This window comes from Gossypium arboreum, chromosome 7 (assembly GCF_025698485.1).
Source record: "Gossypium arboreum isolate Shixiya-1 chromosome 7, ASM2569848v2, whole genome shotgun sequence".
Classification (NCBI taxonomy): Eukaryota; Viridiplantae; Streptophyta; class Magnoliopsida; order Malvales; family Malvaceae; genus Gossypium; species Gossypium arboreum.
The window spans coordinates 70,505,563-70,524,407 of NC_069076.1; the positions used below are offsets into that span (position 1 = coordinate 70,505,563).

General features: G+C 36.3%; 1 protein-coding gene and 1 long non-coding RNA gene across 2 annotated transcripts; one reads left to right on the forward strand and one right to left on the reverse strand.

Moving 5' to 3' along the window:
* Positions 1-1,281: 1,281 nt before the first annotated feature.
* Positions 1,282-3,783, reverse strand: LOC128295304 (uncharacterized). The gene is made up of 2 exons (XR_008285664.1): positions 3,680-3,783; positions 1,282-1,502 (listed from the first exon to the last, which is right to left on the reverse strand). It is a non-coding gene; the product is annotated as an uncharacterized LOC128295304 (long non-coding RNA).
* Positions 3,784-13,600: 9,817 nt separating this feature from the next.
* On the forward strand, positions 13,601-16,501 carry LOC108470690 (CRS2-associated factor 1, mitochondrial). Its single transcript, XM_017772113.2, has 5 exons — positions 13,601-14,256; positions 14,802-14,929; positions 15,174-15,399; positions 15,479-15,606; positions 16,169-16,501. The coding sequence occupies exons 1-5, from the start codon at positions 13,722-13,724 to the stop codon at positions 16,319-16,321; spliced, it is 1,170 nt and encodes a 389-aa protein (XP_017627602.1). The 5' UTR covers positions 13,601-13,721; the 3' UTR covers positions 16,322-16,501.
* Positions 16,502-18,845: the final 2,344 nt, after the last annotated feature.

An 18,845-nucleotide genomic window follows, 5' to 3' on the forward strand; every position in this document is an offset into this window, starting at 1 on the left:
CTGTTCTTTGAATTCTGAACCAACCTAAGCCACATAACGCTACAAGTTAAGAAGTCTTATGTGGCTTAGATAATACTCTATATGGATGACATTTATGCCAAGTTTTGATTTTTTTTTACCACTTATATTCATTTGAACATAATTGTATATTTGTATATTTTGATGGATACTTATACTTAATATTCTTTTATTTGTTTGCTTTCTAATTTATTAAACTAACCCATCTAATTTTAGAAATTATGAGTCAATTGTATATCATACTAGAGTTATATGTTACTTACATTATCTTGTTAATATGTTTCTATTCAATTTCGTGTATTAAACTAGTTCTAGTACATTTTATCTTTTCCATGTTTATTTCTTATTATTAGTTATTTTGTTTTCTAGTTTCTTTTGTTTTACTTATGTTTTTGTTTTGTTTGCTTGAGGACAAGCAATGATTTAAATGTGGGGGTATTTGACTTGACGTTAAATGTAGTAGTTATTTTAGGTCATTTCCGCACTAGACAAGCTTGTTTTCAAGCACTTTTATAATTAATAATTACATTTTCAATATTAGTAGGTTAGGAATAAAATAATAATAAAATATGCATTTTTTGCTATTTCGATGACCCGTAAGGTCGACTTGGGCCTCGTGAGTGACTAATGGGCTATTTTACTGTGTATGATATCAATTTAGGTCTAAGAATACAAGGGATAATGATCGAGCAGTAAGACATGGGAGCCCGATAGCAAGCTGCCAAGGTTGGGAAAGCACTTGATTTCATGACGAGGAGCTTCCTCTTGTCACAAAAATGCAATAAATATAAGAGGGATTTTATGATGGCAATGTCGTGACAAGGAGTCTTCCCACGTTAGGACGACGCGAGGATGGCAAGTGAAAATAAAGAAGATTCCTTGGACGACCTGTAACACTCCAAACCCGACCCAGACGTTATGGCCAAATCTGACGTGCCACATTGAAGTTAAAAATCCATGTTTCATTTTAGTATTTTATAAACCGTCTTTTGTTAAGCTAACAAAGTGAATGGAAGCTGGGCACCAAGTAGGAATCCGTAACAGAGGAGGTGAACCATGAAGGCTGCTTAAGTACCAAGCTCTTGATTGGATCCAATCCTAGACATGCCCACAACCGTTGCCACACTTTGGTGCGAGGTTAGGTTTTGAGAAAAACGAGTTGGAATTCATTTAAATAGATATTTTTGATAAACCGATTAATTGTATCGTTGCGTTATTTTGAAAACAATTATCATTTTGGAAACGCGCCCTAAGTCTAACCCATTTTGGATTGTTATCAGTAAAATATAGGGTATAAAATAAAATAATCCCAGAAAAATAATTAAAATGGCCTTATTACAACCCAAAACCAAATAATAATATTAATAAGATAAAACTTATAAAGAAATAAATCGGCTACTTATTGCAATTAAAAGAAATAAAAACAGTAGTGTGGCCATCTCTGAGTCCCTCACTGCTCCAAACCATCTAAGCTTAGGGATTACCTGCACAGTTAGAAACGGGGTGAGTTTACAAAAACTCAGTGTGTAACCCCCAACAACAAACAAGCGATGAATAACACGATTGTCAAGACAATCAGGCCAAAGCCCTATTCAAGATGTGATCAGATGCGGGCCTTAGCCCTTAAACAAGAGCAATATGGGCCTAAGCCTAATTCGATCTCGACATATCTTGGGTGAAGCCTTTTCATAAATCATATCACTGGGCCGAAGCCTTATCATAAATCATATCACTGGCCGAAGCCTTTACTGCAAGCGGTATGGCCCATAGGCCTATTTCAATATCACATGTAATATCAATGAATGCATGTAAGCCCATTTGGGGAGACTACTCAACCCACCATCCGCTACTCTCCACCCGTACCAACCAACACACCATGTGGGGAATAACTCAACCCACCTAACCAAACTCTCCACTGGCAGCATATCTGCTTTATCATATAACTGGAGGCCTAGCCACTTTTAATAACTGGGGCAAAGCCCTTTCTGATAAACTAGGGCAAAGCCCTTTCTGATAAACTAGGGCAAAGCCCTTTTCGGTAAACTGGGGCAGAGCCCTTTTAGCACTTCCTCCATCAATATAATCCATATCCCATGCAATATGTCATGTATGCAGAATGTCATGCCCATATTTGAATCAAACAATCACAGTCAAGTCATTCATATTACCAACATATATTCACAATCAAATCCACAACCACACAAATTCCAAGTCAGGTCACTTGCCCACAAGGGCAAAACAGTTATTTTTCATATTATAAGGGTATTTTTGTAATTTTACCAAAAATCAGGGTTTTCCATGTTCATTACAATTGTCAATATTTTCGAGTGTTTAAACAATAATCTTTAACCCACATTATCAAATTCGGGCTTTTGGGCCCAAAACCCCTAATGGGCCCTACGAATGCTGATTTAGCCCACTAAGCCTGCTTAACCCAAATTTTACAACAATACTAACCGTGTTAACATGCAACTTTTCCAAATTCCATTTTCTATCAATTTTACCCAAATGGGCCCAAAAGCCCATTTGGCCTAATTCCTGCCCATTAAGGCCCAACTTACCATCGTGTACAAAATTGAGTTCTTACCCGTTCCATCCATCCGAACACCGATCTTATCGTATTTATCGCATCTATACCCACACGCAACATTACAAGTTCTCGAAATGCCGGTATTTTAGCATTTCGGCTTCTCAGCAGATATTAATCTAAGCTACTACGAGGGTTAGTACACACCTGTTATGGGTTGAAGTTGAAACGTTTCCACAATCAATCACCTACGATAACCACCACCTGTCACTCAAACTTAACTAATCCAATATCAATATATGTAAATCCTAAGCACATCAGTCATACGAAACATAAGGGCGTATTCGTCATTTTACCATATAAGGGTATGACGGTCACTTTACCCTACAGGGGCTTTACGATCTTTTTACCTATTAGGGGTATTTTAGTCATTTCATCCTACAAGGGTGTTTTGGTAAATCTACAAACCAAGGGTATTTCAGTAATTTTGTAAACAATGGTATTTCTATAATTTTTAGAAAGTCAAGGGTATTTCTATAATTTTGTAAATCAAGGGTATTTTGGTAATTTTACAAATTGAGGGTATTTCGGTAATTTCACAAACCAGTGGTATTTCGGTAATTTTACAAACTAGGGGTATTTTGGTAATTTTACAAACTAGGGGTATTTTGGTAATTCTATCCTACAGGGGTATTTCAGTAATTTCACAATCGAGGGTAAAACGGTAATTTTATAAACTGAGGGTAAAATGGTAATTTTGTAAATCGAGGGTAAAACGATAATTTTGTAAATTGAGGGTGAAACAGTAATTCTATAAATCGAGGGTAAAATGGTAATTCTACAAATCGAGGGCATTTCAGGAATTTGGTAAACTAAAGTATTCTAAACAGGGATAACAATACGAATGGGACTAAAGCCTATTCTCGGCCCAAATGGGCTCACACGAGCGTGTGGCCCTTTTAGCCCAAATCTAGCCACAAATATGAGATTCACCTAGCCTAGTCCAATATTTACTACACAATCAAACAACTTATCCAATTGGGCCCGTAGGCCCATTAGGCCCACATGACCCCTTTCGACCTATCACGGCCCGAAGTAGCCATCCTACAGCTAGAGTAGCGAGAAAATACACACCTGATAGGAGACTGGAGTTAATCCACGCTCTGAGCACTCTTAGCCGACGTCCAACCCAAACGAGCACGCCATACAGCGAAAGGGATCAGCCAAGAAAGGTACCCTTACTCTCCTCATGGTTCCTCTATTTAAAGCCGACCGCAACCACTCTTATGTTAGCTTCCGATGTGGGATCCTCCAACATCGAGTTTAAATTCAACACCAACTCTTTCCGCCCCCTGTTAGCAAAATAAATGCTCCTTGCTTGCCATGGGATTCGAACCCATGCCTCCTCTTAAATCTCCACACGCTACTTGCCACTAAGCCACAAGGATTTTTGTGTCATATTTTATCCCCAATTAATTATAAGGTCTAAAGGCCAAAGTCCAGGTTCCCTTAAAAAAAAAACCAAAATAAATTGCAAGAGCCAAGACTTGAACCGAGGCTCCCATACAACCTTAATGACGACACAACCACTAGACTACATGCTTCCTTGTGTCATCTATTTAACACAATAATTTAAAAGCCCTCATCCAAGCATCTAGGTTTTTTTTTCACTTAATACCAAAATTTTTTCTAAAGCCCAAGTTTGAACCCAAGATTTCTCTAACACTTCTCAGGGCCATTAACCACCAAAGCAGACATTTAATTGTGTCATTTCATTGCACAATTAAATACCTATATACAACCTCCTTACGGACCCGCACTCAAGTCCCAATACTTCTAGGCCCAAATTCGGGGTGTTACAATTCTACCCCCCTTTAAGAAATTTCGTCCTCGAAATTTTCCACTCTCAGACTACACCACCATACTTTTCGCTGCATACTCTGATACTAATAATACTAACATACACCCAAAACATTTATCCATCGGAGCGGATAGATTTCACATGCAAACAATTTCTACATTTCCAAAACGCACACCAAATAAATACTAAATCTAAATTCAAGCGTTATAGTTTACTCTAACTAGAGAGTTCCAGTATTGTGCTACTATCTATAGTGGTTTTTAATACAGCATTTCAATCTATAACGATAAGAGTTAGAGAACTTACAGATTTGGTGCGGAGACTCGGTGTGCCACACTTCCAAGAACATCTTTTCGAAACAAGTCAAGTTTCGTTGATAAATTTCAAAACAAAATTTTAGAAAAACCTTTTTCAAACCCCAATTTCGAAAAAAGAAAAAAATAAAAAAATAAAAAAATAACAATAATTTTCTGCTACCCATACCACAGCCGAGTTCTGTAACCTAGCTCTAATACCACTAAATGTAACACCCCAAACCCGGCCCAGACATTATGGCCGAATCTGACGTGCTACATTGAAGTTAAAAATTCATGTCTCGTTTTAGTATTTTATAAACCGTCTTTTGTTAAGCTAACAAAGTGAATGGAAGCTGGGCACCATGTAGGAATCTGTAATAGAGGAGGTGAGCCATGAAGGCTGCTTAAATACCAAGCTCTTGATTGGATCCAATCCTAGACATGCCCACAACCGTTGCCACACTTTGGTGCGAGGTTAGGTTTTGAGAAAACGAGTTAGAATTCATTTAAATAGATATTTTGATAAACCGATTAATTGTATCGTTATGTTATTTTGAAAACAATTATCATTTTGGAAGCGCGCCTAAGTCTAACCCATTTTGGATTGTTATCGGTAAAATATAGGGTATAAAATAAAATAATCCTAGAAAAATAATTAAAATGGCCTTATTACAACCCAAAACCAAATAATAATATTAATAAGATAAAACTTATAAAGAAATAAATCGTCTACTTATTGCAATTAAAAGAAAGCAAAGCGATGAGTGTGGCCATCTCAAGTCCTCGCACTCCAAACCATCTAAGCTTAGGGATTACACTTGCAGTTAGAAAGCGGGTGAGTTTACAAAACTCGGTGTGTAATCCCCAACAACAAACAAACAGTGAATAACACGATGTCAAGACAATCAGGGCCAAAGCCCTATTCAAGATAAGATGCAGATCTGGGCCTTAGCCCTTAAACAGTAGCAATATGGGCCTAAGCCCTAATTCAGTCTCGACATAAACTGGGCCGAAGCCTTTTCATAATTCATATCACTGGGCCAAAGCCTTTTCATAAATCATATCACTGGCCGAAGCCTTTACTGTAAGCGGTATGGCCTATTGGCCCATTTCAATATCACATGTAATATCAATGAATGTATGTAAGCCCATTTGGGGAGACTACTCAACCCACCATCTGCTACTCTCCACCCGTACCAACCAACACACCATGTGGGGAATAACTCAACCCACCCAACCAAACTCTCCACTGGCAACATAGCCGCTTTATCATATAACTGGAGGCCTAGCCTCTTTTAATAACTGGGGCAAAGCCCTTTCTGATAAACTAGGGCAAAGCCCTTTTCGGTAAACTGGGGCAGAGCCCTTTTAGCACTTCCTCCATCAATATAATCCATATCCCATGCAATATGTCATGTATGTAGAATGTCATGCCCATATTTGAATCAAACGATCACAGTCAAGTCATTAATATCACCAACATATATTCACAATCACATCCGTCAACCACACAGTTCAAGTCAGTCACTTGCCCACAAGGACAAAACACTCATTTTTCATATTATAAGGGTATTTTCGTAATTTTACCAAAAATCAGGGTTTTCCATGTTCATTACAATTGTCAATATTTTCAAGTGTTTAAACAATGATCTTTAACCCACATTATCAAATTCGAGCTTTTGGGCCCAAAACCCCTAATGGGCCCTACAAATGCTGATTTAGCCCACTAAGCCTGCTTAACCTAAATTTTACAACAATACTAACCGTGTTAACATGCAACTTTTCCAAATTCCATTTTCTATCAATTTTACCCAAATGGGCCCAAAAGCCCATTTGGCCCAATTCCTGCCCATTGAGGCCCAAGTTACCATCGTGCACAAAATTGAGTTCTTACCCATTCCATCGATCCAAACACCGATCTTATCGTATTTATCGCATCTATACCCACACGCAACATTACAAGTTCCCAAATACCTAGTATTTTAGCATTTGACTTCTCGTGAGATATTAATCTAAGCTACTACGAGGGTTAGTACACACCTGTTATGGGTTGAAGTTGAAACATTTCCACAATCAATCACCTACGATAACCACCACCTGTCACTCAAACTTAACTAATCCAATATCAATAGATGTAAATCCTAAACACATCAGTCATACGGAATATAAGGGTGTATTCGTCATTTTACCATATAAGGGTATTACAGTCACTTTACCCTACAAGGGCTTTACGGTCTTTTTACCTATTAGGGGTATTTTAGTCATTTCATCCTACAAGGGTGTTTTGGTAAATCTACAAACCAAGGGTATTTCAGTAATTTTGTAAACCAATGGTATTTCTATAATTTTTAAAAAGTCAAGGGTATTTTTGTAATTTTACAAATTGAGGGTATTTCGGTAATTTCAAAACCAGTGGTATTTCGGTAATTTTACAAACTAGGGGTATTTTGGTAATTTTACAAACTAGGGTATTTTGGTAATTCTATCCTACAAGGGTATTTCAGTAATTTCACAATCGAGGGTAAAATGGTAATTTTGTAAATCGAGGGTAAAACGGTAATTTTGTAAATCGAGGGTGAAACGGTAATTCTATAAATCGAGGGTAAAATGGTAATTCTACAAATCGAGGGTATTTCAATAATTTGGTAAACTAAAGTATTCTAAACAGGGATAATAATACGAATGGGCCTAAAGCCTATTCTCACCCAAATGGGCCCTGCGCTCGTGTAGCCCTTTTAGCCCAAATCTAGCCACAAATATGAGATTCACCTAGCCTAGTCCAATATTTACTACACAATCAAAAACTTATCCAATTGGGCCCGTGGGCCCATTAGGCCCATTATGACCCCTTTCTACCATCACGGCCAAGTAGCCATCCTCTGACTAGAGTAGCGAGAAAATACACACGATAGGAGACTGGAGTTAATCCACGCTCTGAGCACTCTTAGCCGACGCCCAACCCAAACGAGCACGCCATACAGCGAAAGGGATCAGCCAAGAAAGGTATCCTTACTCTCCTCATGGTTCCCTCTATTTAAAGCCAGCTTCGCAACCACTCTTATGTTAGCTTCCCGATGTGGGATCCCTCCAACATCAGAGTTTAAATTCAACACCAACTCTTGCAGCCCCCTGTTAGCAAAAAAAATACTCCTTGCTTGCCATGGGATTCGAACCCATGCCTCCTCTTAAATGCTCCACACGCTACTTGCCATTAAGCCACAAGGCTTTTTGTGTCATATTTTATCCCCAATTAATTATAAGGTCTAAAGGCCAAAGTCGAGGTTCCCCTAAAAAAAAAAACCAAAATAAATTGCAAGAGCCAAGGCTTGAACCCAAGCTCCCATACAACCTTAATGACGACACAACCACTATACTACATGCTTCCTTGTGTCATCTATTTAATACAATAATTTAAAAGTCCTCATCCAAGCATCTAGGTTTTTTTTTTCTCTTAATACCAAAATTTTTGCTAAAGCCCAAGTTTGAACCCAAGATTTCTCTAACACTTCTCAAGGCCATTAACCACCAAAGCAGGCATTTAATTGTGTCATTTCATTGCACAATTAAATACCTATATACAACCTCCTTACGGACCCACACTCAAGGCCCAATACTTCTAGGCCCAAATTCGGGGTGTTACATGACCTTTTAGGGATATTTCCATATTTGGACCCTAGCATTTATCATAATATTGTATTAATTAGTATCTAACTGTATCTATGGTTGAGTGGTCACCAAGTAGCCCGTTGCCTATATAAGCAACCTTAGGGTCACCGAAATTGTGGTACAGACTTAGAGACATTGTTTTTCCTATTAAGTTTTCTTTGCATTTCCTTTTTATGTTCGTGTAGTCAGAACTTTCTATTCTGATGTGAAGACAATTACGAGAGGAGATTGCTCTAGATCCGTGCCTTAATATATTATTAATGAGCATCCTCTCTACTCTTCTACTTTATTCTTTTATTTATATTTTGTTAGTTTGGTAAACTAATGATTGTATGAATATTAGAATAATATCTTGTGTTTTATTCATATATTGCATAATTTGTTTATTGAACTGATTAATTCATCAAGTCAATTAATTAACAAAAAAATAAAGGTTTATAATAGGATAAGTTGGTATAAATGATGTGTTCTTAAACCCTAGGCTTGACAATCTAGGAAGCAATCATATGTTAGGCAAGATTGGGAGATAAGTTTAACCAAGTGAATCGTAGTTTATGCTGGTTGAGAAAGTGAGGTCGAGAGATAAACAAATATCAACAAATCGATTAATTAATTAGTAGAGGCCGGAAGGTAATACTAGTTAATTAATATCTAATTCATAATAAAACTCAAATTCTGAAATTAATTAATCTTCAGTTTATTAATTAGAGATTTAATCGATCATAGGCTAGAGGCTCGCGTTGTCGACACTAGGAATAGTAAAGTCCATTAGATTAATTTAGGTTTAGTAATTTCATTAGTTTAATTAATATATTAATTTGGATTCGCACTACTAATTCATGACTCGATTAGATTACTAATTATTTTTATAACAGACCGATTTTGGGGTTAGTCGGAACAGTGGTTTCGGGACCACGAATCTGACATAGAAAAATTCATTTTTATTATATTTTTATGGTCTGCAGTTTTATAGAACTATTCTGTGAAAATATCGTTCGAAAATTTTGACGTTTGTGCACTCAATTTAGTCAAAAGGACTAACTTGTAAAAAATGAAAAAGTTGAGTTATACTTGTTAAAGGTGTCCAATTGCTATGAGGTTTTAAATTAGAGGTCCTTAGTTGGTAATTAGACCATTGGATAAGTTAATGGACAAAAATGGACATGAATAGGTAAAGTTTCAATGTTATGCATTAAGGGCATTTTGGTCATTTAATTAATAAAATAATAAAAAGGGAAAATCAAGTCAAAATTAGTGTCCATCTTCTTCATCTTGGCCGAATTTTACAAGGAGACCATAGCTAGGGTTTCTTCAACTTTCAAGCTTGATTTTAAGTACATCCTTGCCCCGTTTTTAATGCTCTTTACATTTTTTAAGTCCTCGTAACCCCATTTGCCTATTTCTACCATTATTTTGAAGTAGGTTTCATGTTTAAAAATTTAGTCATGTGTGACATGCATTTATTTTGATGTTTGATGGAAGATATTATATGTTTAAGGTGTGATAAACAACTTTTACTAAGTGATTTTTAGTGAAAATGCATAAAAACGATTTATTTGTAAAAGTTGTGAAAATGGGTAGTAGAAATGTGATTTGATGAAAAATGTGGGTTGTTATGAGCATGGCTTAAGTTCGGCTAGGCTTGGGTAGCAAAGAAAATAGATACATTTCATTTTACGAGCCTAAGGACTAAAATGCAAATATGTCAAAGTTTAGGGGAAAAAATATAATTTTGCCGTAAGTTGATTTTTGGATAGCATTGAGTAATGTGATAATTAAATAAGTTAAATTTTCTATTATAGATCAAGAAAATGAAGTTCGGACTTTGATTGGGGGAAGAACAAGGTTATTGACGATTAAGTCCATTTCCTACTATTTTGTACTGAGGTAAGTTTGTGCGTAAATAATGCAATGTTATATTATGTATTTAATGCTTAATATTGCATATATTGTACAATTGTTTCTATAGAAATATTCAACGAAGTTTCGACAATGAGAAAATCTCGGTTGAACCTTAGAAATAGTTTAGGATACAAGTGACATGTCACTAGGAAACCATGTGTTATGTGATCTATGTGAATCTGGATGCTGGTCATGCACGTCCTACCGGTGGCTGGGTAGTCTGGCACGTGTTGCGGATACCTGACAGCTTGTGTGAGCAGCCCGTGTAGCTACATTTTGACTGACAGCTTGTATAAGTAGGCCCGTGATTAGCTCGTGTGCGAGCCCTATGTGTTATGAGATATGAGGTAGCATTGGCTACATATATGGCACTTATGTGCAAGACTTTTCGTGTATCCGATAATATTCCAAGTGTTCAACGGGTAATCCGAAAAGTATGTCAAAGATGGCAAAGTATGCAACTATGTTATGCGTTGGTACATGTATATATGTAAAACCCAAGAGTATGGACTTTAGTATGAGATGAACTCTTGGTAAGAATGCTAATGAGTAAGCTAGCCTAAGATACTTGATGATAATTATGCTAACTTATGTTAAGTAGTTATATGATTAATGTATGATTTATGTTGCTTATTATTTGCATGCAAACTTACTAAGCTTTAAAAAGCTTACTCCCCTTTTTCTTTCCATTCTTCATAGTGTCGCCAAGCTAGCTCGAAGATCAAGGAATGTCGGAGCTCGATTCATACTATCAAACGATTTTTTTAGGTATACTTGATTTTAATATCTTGAGTATGGCATGTATAGAGACTTGGTCATTTTATTACGTGTCATATTGGTTTAGCCAAATATGTTGGCATTGTAATGGTTAATGATTCATTTTGTATTTGGCCATTGGAAGTTGGCTAATATTATTCTTATTGGTCATTGGTATATTTATGTGATGATGCTTATCATGAAGATGAATTTGGCATGAATAGAAAAGAAATTATGTGATGTTTATGCATGATAGATGTTAGTATGTGCAAATGATGTATTGATATCTTGCTTGTGGCTGATTTGGTTGTATGTATATGCTTGGATTGGTGTTGCTTGTTGTGGTGTAGGTTGGTGCAAGTAAGGGTGGCAAAATGGCTTGGTAAATAGCCCTATTTTGTCCACACGGGTAGAGACATGGCCGTGTGTCTTAGCCGTGGGACGGACACGTCCTAGGGACATGGGCGTGTATCCAGGGCGTGTGAAGTCTGCACCTATTTTATGAAAATTTTCAAAAATTAAAATTTGCCACATAGCCTAGCACACGGGCGTGTGACTTGTTCGTGTGACTTCCTTTGGTGTATAAAGTCATAAACAGAGAGTTACACGGGTTAAGGACACGGGCGTGCATAACCATACAGGCTACCCACACGGGCGTGTCCCAAGCCACACGGTCGTGTGACCCTGTTTTGATGAAAAAAATTTTAGGTGTCATAGAATTTTCTAAAGTTCTTGATTTAGTCCCGAACCACCTCTAATGCATGATTTGGACCTCGTAGGCCCCTTTCTAGGGACGATAGGAATGTATGTGAAAGTTTTAAATTTGGATGGAAATTAATTTACGTCTCAGTTTTGTATGATTGCTTGTGTATAAGTCCGGTAATGCCTCGTACCCTATTCTGACGTTAGATACTGGTAAAGGGTGTTACAATTTTCTGTAATTAATTTAATAATATTTTCTCCAATCTATAATCCATTGGGTACAATCCTCGGAATACTTACCAATGTTTCATTGTAAACTTTACTATATTAAAATTTGACCCTTACGTTTGTGGACACTGCTGATTGAATTTATTATATTTTTGGTGTGATATTTTTACTATAAATGACAACTTGTTTATAGGCGATCAATCGTCGAATCTGAATGTGTGACATCACATTAAGTTGCCGAAGCAACTTAGACTATTTCAACATAATTACACCATGTTTAATTTATATTTGTCAATAACATAACAAATAAATCATTTAATAAAATCATTCACATGCATTTATAAAACTTAAGATCTTATTTCATCTAATTAAGTGGTCATGCTAAGTCAAAATCTAATTTAGGATACTAATTCAAACTTATTGTCAAAATTCAAGGTTATGCCTTGAGACAGAGGACTCCATGTCTCAAGACATGCCATAAATTATTTTAGAATTTTTAGCTTCGATGTTAACTAGTTAGATCAATTTTATTGTTTCATGAATTGTTTTAATTAATAAACCAATGTTTAAATAATAACAGTTTTATAGAATAAGCGAGTAACTCGTGCATTGCACATGATAGAAATTAGTAAGATTATATAATAAAGGCTAAATTTTAGTTTTATTTCCTATATGCCTAAAATTTAATCTTTTATAATATCAAAAGCTATGAGTGTAATAGGAGCATATATCGGCAAAAGGATCACCCTAAGATGATCAACTCATGGCTATTGATAACAAATCAAATCAAATGATTTTACTTCTCAAAATTTTTTTTACTTGCTCTTACGGAGACAATGTCAAAAAGATTGAAAAAATCAATCATTCACAATCACTGATGCAGGATTCCTAAAAAACTTAAGGATTAGTACCCGTTTTAGAAATCAAACGAGTTTGATCTTATACATACGCAAGGTAATAAAAGAAAAGAAAGAAAGAAAATACCTTTCATTACTCGTTTAGGAATAACTAAATCATGGGATGTTGGAGTATTACGGAGGGACTATAACAAATCCTAGTATTTAGGGTTACGAAGGTGTGGCCAAAGCACATATTGTGTTTTTTGGCTTGTGCTTCTTGTTAGCTATCTGGTGTATTGGGATTTAGAAATTTTTTATGATGAGCGCACGGGAAAACCTTCTTCGGATTTGCCCAAGATTTTTGGAATTCATTTATTTTTCTTAGAAGTGGCTTGCTTTGTCTTTGATACATTTCATGTAACAAAATTGTGTGATCGTGGGGCATGGGTGTTCGACCTTTATAGACTAACTGGTAAGGTACAACTTGTATATTCAACTTAAGGCGTGGAAGATTTTGATCTTTTGTTATGACACATAATTAAGTTTTTTTTTGACATTATAAGATAATGATTAAATTTCAGATATAATATAATGATTAAATTTTAATTCTAACCCTTGTACTTATTTTTTAAAAATTATATAGAATGCCCAAATTTAATCATTATATTATGCTCAAAATTGAGATTTAATCTTTATATATATATTTTCATATAATTTTTATTAATTAATTTAAATATGTTATTTTAATTAAGATGTATTAATAACTTAACTTAATTAGACCAAGAAAATTAATTCTTTATGGTACTAAATTCTAATATACGAAAACTACGAAAATTTTGAAATCCCCAAACTGACAACACTTAAACCCTTCTCTGTTTTCTCCCTCGGTTCTTTGAAACTAACTGCCTTAAACCCTAACAGTCCTCATGACCCTAACTCGTCTCTCCCGCCAAAAACCACCGTCGCTCTTTATCACCGTCAGATTCCTCACTCGCCACCTTTCCACCTCAAAACTCCGTGACCATTACTCCTTCCAACCACCACCATCCCTTTCTTTAGATCCTCAGAAATCTAAGTCCAATTCTAACTCACATAAAAAGCAGAAACCCAAATACAGACCCCCGTCGTCCCTCGATCAGATAAAGCCGATATATTCCGATTTGCCCTTCGATTTCCGGTTCAGTTACACAGAGAGCAGCCCCACGGTGAGACCCATCGGGTTGAGAGAGCCAAAGTACTCCCCTTTCGGACCAGGTCGATTGGACCGTGAGTGGACCGGGGTTTGTGCCCCTGCTGTGGACCCGAAGGTGAAGTCGCTGGAGGGTACTGAGGATCCGAATTTAGAGGCAAAGAGGAAGCTATTGAGGGGCAGGATTCAGGGGGCACCTCTTACTGAGGCTGAGAGGAAGTTTTTGGTAGAAAAATGTCAGAGAAATAGAAATAAAAGGCAAATAAATTTGGGTATTGTGTACAAGTTTCAATTTTTCTTCTTTTTTTACTTTTCCCCCAATAATTCTGGTATTGTAGCTTAGTATTTTTTTATTGGTTCTTCTTTTGGTTTTTGGAATTTGTATGTGGGTATGGGTCGTTGGTTTGTAATATCAATTGAGGTGTTTTATTTGGGTTTACGTTTTTGTTGGTTTTGTTTGATGTTTATTTGAGCTTGATAATATACTTTGATGTCATGATTCTAAAATTAGAAGAAAAAAAATATGATCAAATAAGGTATTCAGAAAATCTTAGATATATTTGTTATGACCTGTTATATAATGGATCACTGAAGATTAGTTTTCAAAGGTCTAAAAACTCATGTAGGAAACTGTTATGTACTATTGAAACTCTTGTAGAAGAAATGCTATTTTATACATGGCAAAGCTCCCTGTTAAGTGGTTTGCTTGTGATTGGATTGATCCCCATCAACTTATTTTCAATGTTTTCATTGCGTTTGCTATCCTTCATCTCACAGGTTATCTTATAGCATGGTTTTCTGTTGTCTTCATCTGTAGGGAGAGATGGTTTAACACATAACATGCTGAATGATATTCATAATCATTGGAAATTTGCTGAAGCAGTGAGGATTAAGTGTCTCGGGGTACCCACTGTCGACATGAAGAATGTTTGCACGCAGCTTGAGGTATTTGGTTTACTGCAAGCAGTTTTAAGGGAAAGGATTTCCTTTTTTGTATAGTATCTTTAAGTTTTCGGATGTGATCCGTTTCCCATTCTATGGTCTCCTGTGTCTCATGCATGTGTTTTGTGTTGACTATTGATCGATAATATTATGTACTTGATTTTCATATATCATGAATTGAATTATTATCTATGCAGATAACTATGAGATATTTACTCTCATCATGGAGTTTGAATAACTATTGCAGGATAAAACATTTGGAAAGATCATTCAGAGGCATGGTGGTACACTTATATTGTACAGAGGCCGGAATTATAATCGCAAGAAAAGGCCTGTAATTCCTTTAATGTTGTGGAAACCTCAGGAACCTGTTTATCCTAGGTTGATTAAAACTACTATTGATGGTCTAAGTATTGAGGAAACAAAAGAAATGAGAAAGAGAGGACTGGCTGTTCCTGTTCTAACAAAACTTGGTACCCTTTGTTTCTTCCTGTTGGCTTCTGGCATAATGCATGCTTTTACGTGGTTACTTATTGCAAATAAAATTTGCAGCCAAGAATGGATATTATGGTAGTCTAGTACCCATGGTGAGAGATGCATTTGTTGTCAGTGAGCTGGTGCGTATAGACTGCACGGGATTTGAAAGAAGTGATTACAAGAAAATAGGCTGCAAACTCAGGGTAAATATTATATTTCTTATCTGATACTTTTAATAACATACACATGTTTTCTTCCCCGTTACATTCAAGATCAATTGAACTTTCAGTCTTACATATCTGCATTTTCTATGGCTTTGTGAGCTTTTTTGTGTGTGGAGAGAGATAAACTTGCTACTAGTTAGTTTGCACTTGGTTCCTTGCATTCTCAAATTAGCATCTTATTATGGAAAACAAAATGGAGTTCGTACTGCTTCAGTGCCAATGCTATTGTGCATGTTAAAAAGGCTTATCGTAGTAGGAACTGGAAATTGGCAAATATGAGATAGTGTTTTTTCTTCATCATCAAAAAGGACCTCTACTACTAAAAAGTGGTTGGGTGCAATAGTAAGGCACATTACACTCCTAAAGGGAGGACCCAGGTTCGAACCTTAGACACACTGTTGGAAGGGGCAGCCACATACCCCAAACATAGACCGTAAATCAGACATGAAGAATACCAAAATAAAAAGGACCTCTGCTGTCTTGTGCAATTGTTATGCCTTTCAATATTGAATTTAATCAGCTAACTTTAATTTTCATATAGGACCTGGTTCCCTGTATCCTTGTGACATTTGAAAAGGAGCAGATTGTGGTATGGAGAGGACAAGACTATAAGCCTCCAGAGGATGGGCATTTCTTCACCGACCGAGAATTTTTCGATGACCCAGGTTGTGATATGGAGAGATCTGATGAATAGAGGTATTCTTCATCTGTATTTGTATGTGCACCCCAAATGTAACCATTTATGTCTTCTCACTTATCTAAGAAATGGAATGGTTGAAATTGTACAATCAAAGACCTTGGAGAAATGCATGATTAGATAAAAGATATATGTCTGTTATTGCACAGACTACTCAGGATTCTCACAGCATCAAAAGCACATGCACTGTATTTGTCAGAGCTTAGATCAAGAATATAGAATTGCATCAACGAAGATGCAAGATTGCATCTTGGTCTTCCATTTCCTAATGCTATTTTGTCTTTAAACATTTTGTTCAAAATCCAACTGTTAGGAGATTAATGCTAAGTGCCAACTTATTCTTGAGTTAGGAGTCTTCAATTGGTTGTTTTCTACTTTGGTAATAATTGCTTTTCTTTTCTTTTCAAAGTGAGCAAAGTTGACACTCTAAACAAAACATTATATTTCTGAACAATATCATCAATATATATATATATATATATATATATATATTTCCATCGGAACAATATGCACTCATTACTTAACTTGTTGAAGAGATGAAATAAACCTAAACGAATGCATCCCTCCAATCTTCAAGTCTTCTACAAGTATCAGGTGTCCCTTTCAAAAATCTTATGGCGGCATTTTCATTTTCCAGTAAAAAGTGTAAAGCTTTGATTATTTAGTAGAATACCTATATACTTACATTTTCGTCTATTTTTATTTTTACCCACATTTTTATTTTTATTTTTTTTCGAACCAAATATAATGTAAAATAATTTTTTTTATTAGGTATGCAATCCCACCTAATCGGTTAATTATCTTGAATTCAAGATATAATGGCAAAGGCTTAAATTCAAGACAAGATAAACTAACCGATTAAAGCAATCTGAAACAAGAAGATAAACCTTGGTCTAAGAGGGTCCACAGCTTCAAAGTTTTACAAAGCCTTTGGTCTGGAATGTATTCATCAATAACATTTATCAATTTTAATTCCTACTATTAAAATTACTATTGTAGTCGATACCATATAAATTTTTTTTTTTGGTACAAGGACAAAAGAAGCAGCAAATCGGTAGGTGCCAAGGGATATCGGAACCGGTTGCCAATGTTTGCATTGCCACTCTCCAAATGAGGAAATCCATCGGATGGTGCCTCTTTATGTCTATAGGGGAATCTGCTTTACAAGAGTAAAAATGTCTTCCCATAAGGGTTCTAATTTCCAATGAACAGCGCCTTGCCTAGAAATGATGGAACCCCATTTTTTGTCATTTGTGATGATAGTTCCTTCAGTAATTTGGATAGAATTCAATTTAAACAGGTGGTGTCGGAGAAGAACTAGTCTGCTATGGAACTTGGAATCCGTTTGAAGACATACTAACGTGACGAGAGGGGATGAGTATTCTGGCCCTATGAGTCCAATGGCACCTGCATACAAACCTGTTCTATGGTTGACTATAAAACAAAGCTCGATATTACAGCTATTCCTAGCGTGCTCGTGGGTATTTAGCACAAAAGTGTAAATGACATTAGACGCCAACGTACTAGTAGTTGATTTACTTAGGTTTCTGTATTTTGTAAGTACCATAATCTTAGTAGGCCGTTGTCACCGATAACCAATAATAGTTCAGACACTTTAAAACTTTGATAGGGTTCGGTTGCGCTTTAGAAAAACATACCTGATTTTTGTATTTCCATATCTGCTAGACAGTAATCACTTTTTTCTTCGTGATATCCGCTGGTTCATTTTGTTGGCACCTTAAGGCATTCACCCATCTCCTAAAGGGCGAAACACTAGTATCATCTACTCGTAAACCAAACAACACGGGCGAACGTGCATGTGCGAAATAGATGGTCTAGGGTTTCCTGATCAACGTCGCACATCGGGCAGGTGCTATCTACGCCAGGTAGCTTCCGTAGTATATTTGACCTAACTGGAAGGCTTTGATTGATGATTTTCCAAAGAAAAATAAGTAGTTTTAAAGGGAGTTTGATCTTCGAGAAGATTCGCCAGTTAACCGGAGAAACGAAGTTAGACTGAGGTCACCGGCTTTGGTGAAGTAAAAAACTGTACATTTCCTTAACATTGAAGGTTCCAATATAACTATATTTCCAAAGTGATTTCCAGACTTCAAAACTAAGAATCCTCTAGAAGACATCTTCGATGCCCAGGATGCATGCAACTGTTCGCGGATTATAGTAGTGTTCCATGATAACTGACCCTATGGTCTTGTACTAGCAATCCACAAACCTGGAAAATCCTGTTTAGCATGCTGTTGTAGTAACAGACCGTGATTAACTACCGACACTTGGTCCAATCCCAGAATTGAATATCTAATTCTCGAGCGCAGATATCCCATCGCGCAGGATGCTCACCCACATCTAGGAGTAGTGGGTTTGATCGTCACCTACAAAAAGCTTTTCCTCATGCAGTATTTTGCAAAGACTCGCTGTATAAACACCTGTGGGTTAGTAAATAGTAAGTATGCGCCATGTTAATTTAGCAAGAAGCCTATCATTCATATACTGATACTAGAGAATT